A 13,410-nucleotide genomic window follows, 5' to 3' on the forward strand; every position below is an offset into this window, starting at 1 on the left:
CCCCAAGGAACCAGAAGACAGTTCTCCTATGAAAAGAATATATTTGCAAAGATACCTTCAAGAGACGGGGTATCACTTACTTTGACATGATTCAATGCATTTGCAACTTAAAGACAGGAAGTATCTTTAAGCAAGGGAAATGGTAAGATTAATAAGGGAGGGGGGAGAATGCTAGAGATTAATATTAGCATTTTCTAAGGGAGACATATTTAGTAGTATCCTGAAGGCATTTTTCTCCTCAAATGAAGGCCATTTCAGTGGGCTACCTAACAGAGAGGTTAAGCATTCTGAATCATTTGATTAAGAAGGTTTTTTAAGGCTCCAACCTCAGCAAAAAAAACCTTCTTATAATTTGTCTTCCCATAGATCTGCTTAAAAGGAAAGATTGTGCTAGCTATGCTACTGCAATTATTTCAGTCCATGTGAAAGTAATAATCTCATTGTAAATAAATGGGTTGGCATTATGATTTCGTATAGTAGGCTTTAAAACATGGTCAATGTGAGTCTGCCGCTTGGAAACTGAATTGTTCTCTGTGTGCTAACAAAGTCAGCTTTATTGCCGCCTGTCTGAGAACCAGATTTGGACCTTGATTTGTTCATAGTGGCCATGACCCATCTTGAGAAACATCTAGACTGTTTTCTCATCACTGTTGGCTGCACTGCTTTCCTTTTGAAATATCTATAAAGATGAAGTTTGAGATGCTATTGAAGAAAAAGTAGTTTATGATCTCTTAAGGTGCAAGTAATGTAAGAAGTTAATGGAGAAGTTCTGGAATTTTAAGATATGCTATGAAACTTACGTTAATTAGGAAATAATGCAGGTGAAAGGCTTTTTAAAGTTGTAAAACATTATGTAACTTTGCTGCCATTAAAGACACATTTACACACCTAATCTAATCAGGTGAGCAACATCACAATGTCTTTTAATGGCATTTAAGTTGACCAGGGAATGACTTAAGGACAGTGACAGTGATAATAATAAAAGCTAACATTTGTTCTGCACATACTTTGTCAGGCACTGTGAGCAGAACTCAAACGTAACTCATTTGATATTGAAAGAGCCAGTGGGGTAGGTCCTACGTTAGTGTCATTTTACAGATGAAAAGAGAAGCGCAGAGCAGTTAAGTAGCTTACCCAAGATCTCACATTGTAAGTAGTGAATTCAAGATTTGAGCCCAGGCAGTGAGGCTCCAGGCCTGGAGCTCTTAACCATTAAGTAGAACTCTACATGGTGTTTATTAATGTAACACAAGAAAATGTTTGAAAATTGGTTGTGTAATTTTTTTAATTCCTTGATTGATGTGAACCTTCCTACTCAGATGTAAAGCTTATTCTTGTGCCAAGTAGCCAAAATGTTAGTAAAGCTACATAACATGTGTGTTTACCTGGAAAAAAAGAAGCAGGCAGCATTCCAGAGTGGACAAGGACCAGTTTAACATATGTCCACTTATAACAATCATCACCTAGTAGGAATGGGCTATTATTGTATCTTTAAAGTCACCTCATTGCCTATCATTACTTGAAGACCAGCTTTTGGAATTGACACTATTTACTCCTCCTCCAATTATCTGTCACCTTCTCAAGTCTTCTCAGTTTTCACATCTTTCAATAACATCGGGGCCCACATTTTAAATGTCTTTCTTGTCTCCTATACAGGATGTTAGTATCTCACTTCTCAGAAATCAAGGTTTATTTTGTGTTAGGTGTTGTTTTGCAGAAATAAACGGGCCTTTTTTACACATACTTTTTGTTCTAAAGGCCTGCTCTGTTCTAGAACCTGCAAATTCAGTGAAGACGCCCTTGGCATGTCTGCTTTAATCCCATTAGTGCCACTCAAGTTAATCTCGCAGGAGGAGTGTAGGAGTCCATGTGTAAATGAACAGTTTGCTTTCATTCGCTTTGCCTTTGGATATTTTTTCAAAATAAAATCTTCTAATGTTACAAGTGGCAATTGCTTTTCAGGGAAATTGTTTCAAAAAAGCGTAATCAAATGCATCTTGAATTATGGTGAACTTTATATGTTATTGCTGTCATCAACTGCTTAAATGGATCCAGACTGTTTGACTATAATATTAGATGATCTAATCCTGTGAATTCAAGAAAATCTTTTAATGCATTTGTGCTTCAAGGGCAGTCTTCCCATGTCCACAGTTCCTTCTGGATAATCTCAATGCTAATACAGAACAACTTACCTGCTCTCTTCATAGAATTGTTCACATTTATAGAATGCCGTTCAGAAAAAAAAAAAAAAATGGTTGGTTAGGTAATGGTTGGCTCCATGGTCTTAAATACAAAAGGGCAATGTATAGAGACATGGTGTTCTCTGCCCTTTATACTCACAATATGTTCCTGACTACCTATTCAAACAGGGCATGTTGTCAGTAACCATGACTATATAGGATATAGATGTTGGTTAAAGGGTAAAAACATATTATTAAGTAAATGCGTATATAGAGGTCTTAAGGGTAAACGGCATCTTAAAGGTACACCCACATTTAATTAAACAAGTATTTATTTACAAATAGCACTATTAAATACTGTGAAAATTGTGGAGGAAAAGAAGATTGCATACTCTTTATGCTTAGTGCTTTATAACTTCTGACCTAGCCTTCAGTGGAATGAACCCTACATGTAAATTACTACTTAACTATAATTACAAGCAACATGCCAAAGTGTGCATATTAACATGCAAAGACTTCACTGGTGAAGAAAACAATTAGGGAGTGATCAGAAGACATCACAATTTATTTGGAAAGACATGCTGGAAGAGGTGACTTTGATAACTGAGGACATTCCCAGAGATTTTCAACCCTGGCTGAATTTTAGAATCATCTGAGGAAATTTTTAAACATACCATGTCTGTGCCCATCCTTCAGAATATTGGCAATTTTAAAGTCACCCCAGGAGATTCTAATATGAGACAAGACTAAGAACTTTGATATAATAGTGGGGCATCGTAGGGATCTTATTGTCAAGTCTGCTATGGACATGAAATGGGAGGGAGTTTGCAGAGATGACGTCGCAGGGTCCTCTTTCCTCTAGGATCCTGTGACACCCTTTTTCAGAGCCAGAGGGAGAAGCTGACAGGTTGTGAGTGGGACTGACAAGTGAGTTGAATTGGCTGAAGCAGAGTTGCCTTGAAGGAAAAAAATAAAAGATGATCTTAGCGGTTCTCAACCTGTGGGTCGCCAGAGAGATGTGGTAGGTAATCTCTGGTAGCGTAGCTTCAATGCTAAATTGATGATTAGAGGTTTCAGATTATAGGCTTTTAGCTATAAAATTCCCTTCAAAATGATGTACGTCACCCTAATTTTCAATGTAGTTGTCTCTTCTGTTACCAGCAGATCTATAGAATCATCAAAACCAGGTTTTGACATTTTAAAGTAGGACAACTACCACAGGGAAAATAAAGAGTCCTCATAAACATTGGAGGTAGATGACTTGATGTAATTAAAATATTTATAAAAGATTATTTTAATAGCAACATGTACAGAATAAACTGAAAAGTTCCCAAAGCTGTGACAGATGGTAAGCTTTAAATAGAACTTGAGTCTGCTAAGTTACCTTATAACTTGGTAAACATTTTGTGTTGGATATTAATTTGTATCATAAAGTTAGAACCTTAGACACAGATTAGATAATGTTAAGTCATATTTTTATTTGTAGCTGTAAGTTATTTTAGGGGACAGACATTTACCATGTTTTTTTGTTATGCTATACCAACTGGTTTAAACAAGTTTGAACAAGAAATCAGGTAAAAAGTTCTCATGTGTGTAAGCTCTTCAAATAAGCCACATGTCTAATCTATTAATTTTTCTCACATTTTCTTTTTCAGACTTTTATAGTATTGAATAAAGGGAAGGCAATTTTCCGATTCAGTGCCACCTCTGCCTTGTATATTTTAACTCCACTAAATCCTGTTAGAAAAATTGCTATTAAGATTTTGGTACATTCATATCCTTTTCATGTGAATTGTCTAAATGATACTTCTAGTGGTTGATTTTTTACATTGTTCTTTAATCTGTTGTTCTCATTAATTTTCTGCTACTTAAAAAAGTATAGAATGACTGTTCTATTTATAGAATATTATATTATAGAATGACTACTGTATTGTATAATGATTATTGTATTATAGATGACTATTCTATTTATAGAATATTATATTATAGAATGACTAGTGGATTATAGAATGATAATAGAGATAAAATTGCAACTATCATAGCGAATGTGTAAATGAATTACATTGTGCAGTAGAAACAACAGCAAAACTTCTTCACACTTTTATTAACCTCAATTAGACCATATATAACCATTGCTAAAGAAACACAGTCTATTGTATTATAACCTATATTACTAAATGTTCAAACTTCTTTTGCCTTAATTGGCTCTGTATCTTTACCATCTGGGTCTGGCTGTTCCTTGCTCCTTCCTTTTTTTTAAAAAAATATATGTTTTGTATGGATTTTAGAGAGAGAGGGACAGAGAGAGGGGAAACATCGATGAGAGAGAAACATCTATCGGCTACCTCCTGCAAGCCCCCTACTGGGGATTGAGCCTGAAACCTGGAATATGCCCTGACCAGGAATTGAACCGGGGACAACACTGGTTTGGCTTACCTTCCCCTCCCCATCCCCTCCCCTCCCCTCCCCTCCCTTCCCCTTCCTTTCCCTTCCCTTCTGATTGATACATATTTTTAAATCATTGAACTTAGTTACAATGATAGTCAAAAAGTATGTGTAGCCCTAGCTGGTTTGGCTCAGGGGATAGAGCATCGGCCTGTGGATTGAGGGGTCCCAGGTTCGATTCCAGTCAAGGGCACATGCTGGGTTGTGGGCTCGATCCCCAGTGTAGGGGGCATGCAGGGGGCAGCCAATCAATGATTTTCTCTCATCATTGATGTTTCTATCTCTCTCTCCCTCTCCCTTCTTCTCTGAAATCAATAAAAATATATTTTTAAAAAAGTATGTGTAAAATGACAGAAAAGTGTGGATTTCAATAAAATTTTCAAACAAGTAATGATAAAATAGAAATGTGCTCTTCTGAGGCAGTTTCAAGAATAGGCATTTCATATAGGCAGATTCAAAGTAGATTTATATAAAATCAAAGAGACAAAAGACTGGCTACCCTAGAGATAGGACAAATAGAACTGATAACCTTTTGAGGTACATTTAAATCCTCTCATTCTATGATAAATATTGGAAAGTATTTATATTAAAAAATAAAAGATTCGCTTAAAAATAATCATAAGCTTCCTTAGAATAAAATCTGGATTGATATCTTAAGAGAAATTATCACACTAATTCCCAGGAAGCTCTCAAAATAGTGTTTATCTGTTTAGTCCCTATAAGACTACCAGAATATCTCATTACAGTAGAATTCTCAGTCAATGTAATCCTTGACTGTACTGGCCTATCCATTTTTAGGGTTTTTATATTGTATTTATTAACATTTTGTCTGTTGGTGGATATTTTTAATTATATCTGAACTACAACTTTTACACTTGTGTTATACTGTAAACTCACTAAATAACAGTCATTTCCTCTTACAGTGCAATTGCACATAACTGACTGGAATGCAGATTTCCCACTTACTTCAAATGGAGTTCTCTTTCTATAAAATTCAGTTTTGTGAGGAAATGATATAAAATTTACAAAAGGGTGGACCAAGTTTCTTATTATTTTTTTAATTGTTTTAAAACTAATAATAAGTAAGTTTAATTTCACAGGTAACTTGTGTTTGTGATAGTTGCGTGATTTGGATCATTTGTAAAGGCTCATGATAATATACTAGCATTGACTCCTTAACTGACCTACTTTATTCAGCATGCTTATCATGTGCACTATTTTGACCAACTGTGTATTTATGACCTTGAGTAACCCTCCAGACTGGACAAAGAATGTAGAGTAAGTAGGAATAACTTCTTGCAATTAGACATGCACACTCACATCCTCTAGCAATCTCCTTATGGTTATGGTCTGACTTATGGAAGTCAGGCTAAACACTTCTGAGAAAAAAAATTATTTCTGTAATATGAAAGAAGATAAGGGATGTTTTGGGGGGAGTTTTTCTTCAATTAGGTATTTTTTTCCAACAAACGAAGATAGTATCTGTTTAAGAAAGATTATAAATAGCATATAATAGCTAGTGAACAAAACCAATCATTTCATATAAGTTAATATTCAATCATATTTATGTATTTTAGATAAAATACAATGACCATTTGAAAGATTCGAGGGATAAAATAATTACATCCTAGTCTATTACTATAGGTGTTTAGCTCTATATTATTATATTGGGCATTTTGATTATCCTATCTAATAATAGACAAACATGGTAATTGACCATACCTTCACTACGCCTCCCATTGGCTAATCAGTGAGATATGCAAATTAAAAGCCAACAAAGATGGTGGCTAATTTGCATACTGCAGGCAGGGTGGGTCAGTGCCATCCCGCCTGCCCCACCACCATCCAGGTCTGCTATTTGCCACCCAGGGCAGTGGGGCGGGACACCGCCATCCTGCCTGCCCTGCCGCCATCTGGCCCTGCTATCTGTGACCTGGGACGGCGGGCATCCCATTTGCAACCTGACCCAGGGTGGCCGGGCGGGGCAGCAGCTATTGGCCAGCCCACCCAGGCATCCCATGTGCGACCCGACCCAGGGTGGTGGAGCTGGACAGTGTGGCACCTCTGTCACCCAGCTTCCTCATCACAGCTCCCTTGGGGGCCTAAGCCTTTTGTCAGACATCCCCCAAGGGCTCCCTGGCTGCCAAAAGGATGTCTGACTGCAAGCTTAGGCCTGATCCCCCGGGGAGTGGGCCTAAGTCGGCAGGTGGACATCCCCCAAGGAGTCCTGGACTGCAAATGGGCGCAGGCCGGAATGAGGGACCACCCCCGAGTGCACAGATTTTTGTGCACCGGGCCTCTAGTATGGTATATTTAGGAAAAATACATTTAGATAACTAAGTTACTTAGATATTCAGATATATTGTTTACTTTAGCATGTGTGCTAAAACATCAGAGATGTGTTTCATAAAAGAAATAAAATGCCTCTACAAAAGTATGCTCAAAAAATAAAAGGGCTTAAGGGGAAAAGATGATAAAGGAAAGGTTACTCAGACTTATGAAACTGTAATTATTACACTAATGAAAACAGTAACAATCCCAATGAAAAGATACTGGCCCAGTTAACTCTCTATGTACCTAAAATCACAGCCAGCAACTACTTTTCAGACTCAGACCTTGGTTCCCGTCCTTTTTCCCTTGAGATGGAGACCCTGGGGACATTTGAAAGATATTATCAAAATAAAACATTTGATTCAATATTGTAGGAGGCACGGTAGCTCTTGGGCATGTTAAATGAGACCCTGCTTGCACTAAATAAGGCGCTTCTGACAATTTTCCGCTTTAGTATTAAGTTCTTTCATTGCTCAGGATGTTCTATTTAAAGTGTGGGGAAAAGATGCCCCTGATTGTTTCAAAACATCAATAGGCTAGGGAACATTGTGCATTAAATAACACAATTTCTGCACTGGAACAACATTATCTCCACAGGCGAGGTTATAAATCACATATGAGGTTATTCATGATAAAGAAACATGTTTTGTTTTTCAGTGATGCATAAGGTGTTTAGGTTATATAAGCTATTTATGTATGGTGTAATACAATAATTAGGTATTTGGTTTAGTAAAGAAAAATTAGTATAATATTTTTATTGTTATAGTTTTTAAAATAATTTTCAATAGGAGATGGGTTACTATGATGAAAACTGTAGTTTTATTTCTAACCATTTTTATAGATTTCCATGAAGATTTATTGTACCATCCCAAGCCATCATTTGCCAGTGGCTTAACACATTAAAGATTTTTTGTAGTAGCTTGGAAATGCTCCCTAGAAATTATTTTAGTAAGTAGAAAATCCAGTTTTTATATTTGAAGCAAGCCATTTAACAACATTCTCAGTTATCACTTGTGATCTGGAGATTAACAAATGAACATATATCTATACAACTATTCTGTATGTACTTTTTCCACCAGAAGTTATTCAAGCATTTAAACATGCTTACATGACACCTGAATATTATCACCTGAATATGCAGGTCTCTCTTTTAAAGTCATTTTTAGAGTTGACTATATCCATTATGAAAATAAACTTAGCCTTACAATTGTTTTTGAATTACATCTTTCATTTGGAAAAGTTTACACAGGTTTCCTGATCAATTATCTCTAGCAAAAAAAAAAAAAAAAGCAAAATATTAGCGGTTAGAGAAAAAAACCACCTCCAAACCCCAGAATCCAATGAAAAGAGAAGACAACTCAGTTCTGACATGAAAACAGAAGTCTTCAGAGCAGAAACAGTCCCTGTACAAAGAGGACAAAGAGTTGGCATGCACAGATATGGCCTGAGGACCACACTGTATAGTGAGGGTCATATGATGTAAGACAAGGCACTTTTATAGACATATAGACATAATTACTGGGGGAGGGGGGCAGAGGGGGAAGCAACCTGGACAGAATCAACAGGATGAGTAGGAGCCTAGTGGGCACACAGCCAAGAAAGATCAAGGTTTCCTTGATTCTCACTTACCTGTTCAATCTACTCTGGTAATAGGTACTTCTCAACACCTGTTCTGTGCAATCTGTCTCCTATGTTAAGCTCTAGGACTCTTCCTTCCATAGCTATCAGCACTCACCATATACTCCAAGTATCCCAACAAAATTTTTACTTAACTATTCTCTTTTTAAAATATGTTTTTATTGATTTCAGAGAGGAAGGGAGAGGGAGAGAAACATCAATGATGAGAGAGAATCATTGATTGGCTGCCTCCTGAACGCCCCACACTGGGGATGCGCCCTGACTGGGAATTAAACTGTGACCTCCTGGTTCATAGGTCAATGCTCAACCACTAAGCCATGCCAGTTGGGCAAAATTTTTTACTTAAAAAAAAAAAAAGGAATAGAAGTAGGGAATTTAATCTTACTCCTAGTAACTGTAGATTACTCAGAATTGTGTAAGCATAGACCATAAGGCACTAACCATTAGTATGATAAATAGAACATACACGTGAACTGTCTCTTACGGCCTTTTACAAGGCCGGCTTTCTCTCCAAACAGTAATTAATATCTTGATGATTATGTGTAATACATAAATAATCAAACTAAAACACAAGTAAACATAATCTTGACATTGCAAATTATATCTCTTCCTAATAAAGTCAGCTACTTCATAATAAGTAAAGGTAGCAATTAAATATATTCCTTTCAAATCAACTGAATTGGCTAAAAAAGGAGGAAAAATTTTAGATGTGGAGATTTCTGCACACATTTTCTTCTGATCTCTTTGTTTCTCATATAAGAAAATTTCAAGAGGAAACAGTGTAAAATAACGCTCATTTTTTCACATATAAAATTCTAGTAGGCTTGAAAATATAATGATTTTTAATAAGAGTAAATCAAATATTTGTGGCTTGGGTGAAATAATCTGAGGAATAAACTTAAATTGCACTTTAAAAAAGAACACAATGTTGACAAGCAAGCATTTCAATTATTTTTGGAAGAAATAGAAATAAGTTATATTGTCAACACTCAAAGAGGAGAGGGCTAGACATTCACTATGTAAACAGGAAATGGAAAAGTATTTCACCATTTTAGGAGCTGAAATTTGAATCTGAGCATGTTTACGTGATTTGGACCAATTGCATAGAGATAGTAGCTGGTGCAAGGTTAGATTCAGGAATTTTATCTCTGAAATTTGGTAATTGTATACACTTACATACTAATGAATTAAAAAGTTTCTTATGATAATATTTCTACAAAACATATGTGAAGAGAGAGGGAAGCAGTTGTATAACTCTATGCCTGACTCTTAAGTCTATTTTTTAGATTCAAGATGTAAAATATTCCCCAAAATAATTCTAATCATTATGAAATTTGAATGAAATATTTTATTATAAATATACCAACCCAAGAAATATTACCTCTAGAGCTGCCCAATGAGGGAAACACCGGCATCTGAGGCCATTGAAACTTGAAATTTGGCTAGTCTTAATGATTAAAATGATAATAATTTAGGTGTATTGGTTTAAATAAAATATAATATAAAAATTAGACTCACTGGTTCCTTCTTTATTATTTGGCTACAAGAAAATTGGAAACTACAGATATAGCTTATTTTATATTTTAATCAGATAATGTTGCTTGAATCAAGTTTGATTATTCATAACACAGGAAACTTATTCTAAAACTTAAGTAGTAAATAAGATAATATTCTTTGGGGAAAATATTATCTCTTCAGTTTAACCCTTTACTCAAAGATTAATTAAACTAGATTTTTTTTTGGTAAGTGAAAATAGGAACAAAATTTTAGTCAATTAAAACCCAAAGAAGGAAAAGATTTGCTATATTTGAAAACATCTATTTCAACAGTTCAAACAAAATTGTTAATTTTTATTTGGATGGTTTTCCTAGGTACACATTCACTGGGATCTACACCTTTGAGTCTCTAATAAAAATCTTGGCAAGAGGATTTTGCCTAGAAAATTTTACATTCCTTCGTGATCCATGGAACTGGTTGGATTTCAGTGTCATTGTGATGGCGTGAGTATTTCTGAAAAATTGATAAACTCAAAGGAATGAAAATAGTTGCAGCATAAATCATGTTGTAGCATATTTTAAATATAGAGTATGCTTATTAATCAAATTAACTATATGCTCCATATATTTTGAGAATACATATTAGAATACATATTACAAGGTATATTTATCTGGTAAATGAGCTAAAAATGGTATTACTTTCATATCATACAGTCTTCCACTTCATCAAAATGAAGTTATTCATTGACTATAATTTAATACCACCAACTGTACTTTGATTCATTTTGCAAACATCTTTGTTTACATTAGTGAAAATTATACTGAAATAAAGCAACACAATTTTAATCCATAGAAGCAGCTTTTATCATATAGCACCTTGAACTCTATAACAATTCTACTTGTTTAACTCAAGGACTTAATATGTCAAACCTAGCTTGCATTCTTTATTTAATATAAACTTTGCCAAAACTATCAGTAACTCGGATTTTATTCTACAGGTATATAACAGAATTTGTAAACCTAGGCAATGTTTCAGCTCTTCGAACTTTCAGAGTCTTGAGAGCTTTGAAAACGATTTCTGTAATTCCAGGTAAGAAGAAACTGGTGTATGGTGATAGGACCCTTATATCTTCAACTATTCTTGTGCATTGCTGTGTTTTGTGTGAACTCCCTATTGCAGATATGTGACAGAGCTTGTGGACCTGGGTAATGTCTCAGCGTTGAGAACATTCAGATTTCTCCAAGTGTTAAAAACAATTTCAGTCATTCCAGGTGAGAGCTGGGTTAAACACTGAGGCTGTCTGAATATACGGTAATAATAGTGAAGTTGAAATCACACTTATAGCATTAGCCCAGTTGCTTATTATTCTTGTTACCTCTGAGAATGCTAACTGATTTTTCAATGCATCCCAGTTCCGAGAATTTTAAAAATCATATGCTTATTTATGAAATCAGCCTTTGAGTTTAATAGAAAATTGCACGAGATGTCTATTAAAATACTACTTTTGCTCTCTGCCTTTATTTTTTTCTTTGCATTTATAATGTAAAGTTTTCTCTTTTACAGTCTTTAAATAGCTTTGCTACCATGGCTTTACTAACTGATTTGGATTTTACCATTCACTGCAGATCTATTTCAATAAGATATCTTTTTTAAGAGAAATATTATTAAACAGTGTGCACATGGCTGTTTTTATCATTTTAAAATTCTTTTCCCCTCTAAATCATTACTACTTGGAAGCTAGTATAAAGATTGGCTTGGAGGGAAATAGCCTCATGAAACACAAAATGAGAAATGAAAAATAATTGGACCTTTGTCTTTTCATGTTGGTGGCAGCATGTAAAGACACAGACACACACACACACACACACAGACACAGACACACACAGAGACACACACACAGACACACACACAGACACACACATACACACACAGAGAGAGACACACAGACACACACACACAGACACACACACACACAGAGAGAGACACACAGACACACACACACACAGACACACAGACACACACACAGAGACACACACACAGACACAGACACACACACACACAGACACACACACAGAGACACACACATACACACACAGAGAGAGACACACAGACACACATACACACACAGACACACACAGACACACACAGAGAGAGACACACAGACACACACACACACACACACACACACACACGCAACTTCCTGCCTAGACATTTACACTTTCATTTTTAACCTCCAGAAAGTACATTGTTCCCAAATGAAATCTGCTCGTCATCCATTTCTCAAACCATCTGGCTGTCCACAAAGCTGGGATTGAGAATGTGTGTGACTATTAAGGGGACATGTGGGTATGGCACTCTTCCTCAGGTGACCTAGCACTCTCTCTTCTCAGGCCTGAAGACCATCGTGGGGGCCCTGATCCAGTCGGTGAAGAAGCTCTCTGATGTCATGATCCTGACTGTCTTCTGTCTGAGCGTGTTTGCGCTGATCGGGCTGCAGCTGTTCATGGGCAACCTGCGGAATAAATGCTTGCAGTGGCCCCCAAGCGATTCTGCTTTTGAAAGCAACACCACTTCCTTCTTTAATGGCACGATGGATTCAAACGGGACATTTGTTAATGTAACAATGAGCACATTTAACTGGAAGGATTACATTGAAGATGACAGTAAGAAACTGCTACGTTGCTAACCTTTGCTCTTGCTGAACGAATTTTCAATAAATAGTTGAGGCTGTGGGTGTGAAGCTATCTTTGTAAATATACTTTATCGGTGTCCATTTTGGAAATAACTGAGCTAGTCAAACTCTCATTTTTCTTAATGTCAATAGGACTGACATGAACTAAACTAGTTTATTTTTCATATTAACAGGTCACTTTTATGTTTTGGATGAACATGAAGATCCTTTACTCTGTGGAAATGGCTCAGATGCAGGGTAAGGAACAATATTTTTTAAAGATATAGAGCACTTGGGGAAAAAGCAGGTAAGAAAAAACATAAGGATAGCATCACATGCATACAATAAAGGGTAGCGCTGCCTACCCAGGAAGTACCTTCTCTGTCTTACTGGATTGCTATCAGTTCTAAACTCATAGGCACTAACGCCATCCCTTTGGGCGAAGATCTCTGCAAAGTTTCACAATTAAGATGCACTTGTACTATTGCTCCAAAGTGCGAATGTCCATAGTCTGTCCTTCTTGTAAATGCTTCAGAGCCATTTAGGAAATACAGGGAAGGAAACACAAGATGGGAGGCTGTGGGTGAAGATGTGCAGTTGGATAAGTTTTGATGTGGCAGGAAAGGATCCAGAATAGAGCATGGTCTT

At 36.2% G+C, this 13,410-nt stretch overlaps 1 protein-coding gene across 1 annotated transcript in view; it reads left to right on the plus strand.

Annotated features, from left to right (window-relative positions):
• LOC308522727 (sodium channel protein type 3 subunit alpha-like) overlaps positions 1-13,410 on the plus strand; it is a gene marked incomplete at its 3' end in the record, with an annotated part of 110,076 nt that overhangs the window by 32,016 nt on the left and 64,650 nt on the right. The window contains 7 exon segments of the mRNA XM_081096285.1: positions 3,836-3,955; positions 3,957-3,967; positions 5,823-5,903; positions 10,466-10,594; positions 11,089-11,180; positions 12,482-12,754; positions 12,957-13,020. Of these exon segments, the coding sequence (XP_080952411.1) occupies positions 3,836-3,955; positions 3,957-3,967; positions 5,823-5,903; positions 10,466-10,594; positions 11,089-11,180; positions 12,482-12,754; positions 12,957-13,020 (770 nt within the window).

This window comes from Myotis nattereri, assembly GCF_964212035.1.
Source record: "Myotis nattereri genome assembly, chromosome: 7".
NCBI lineage: Eukaryota > Metazoa > Chordata > Mammalia > Chiroptera > Vespertilionidae > Myotis > Myotis nattereri.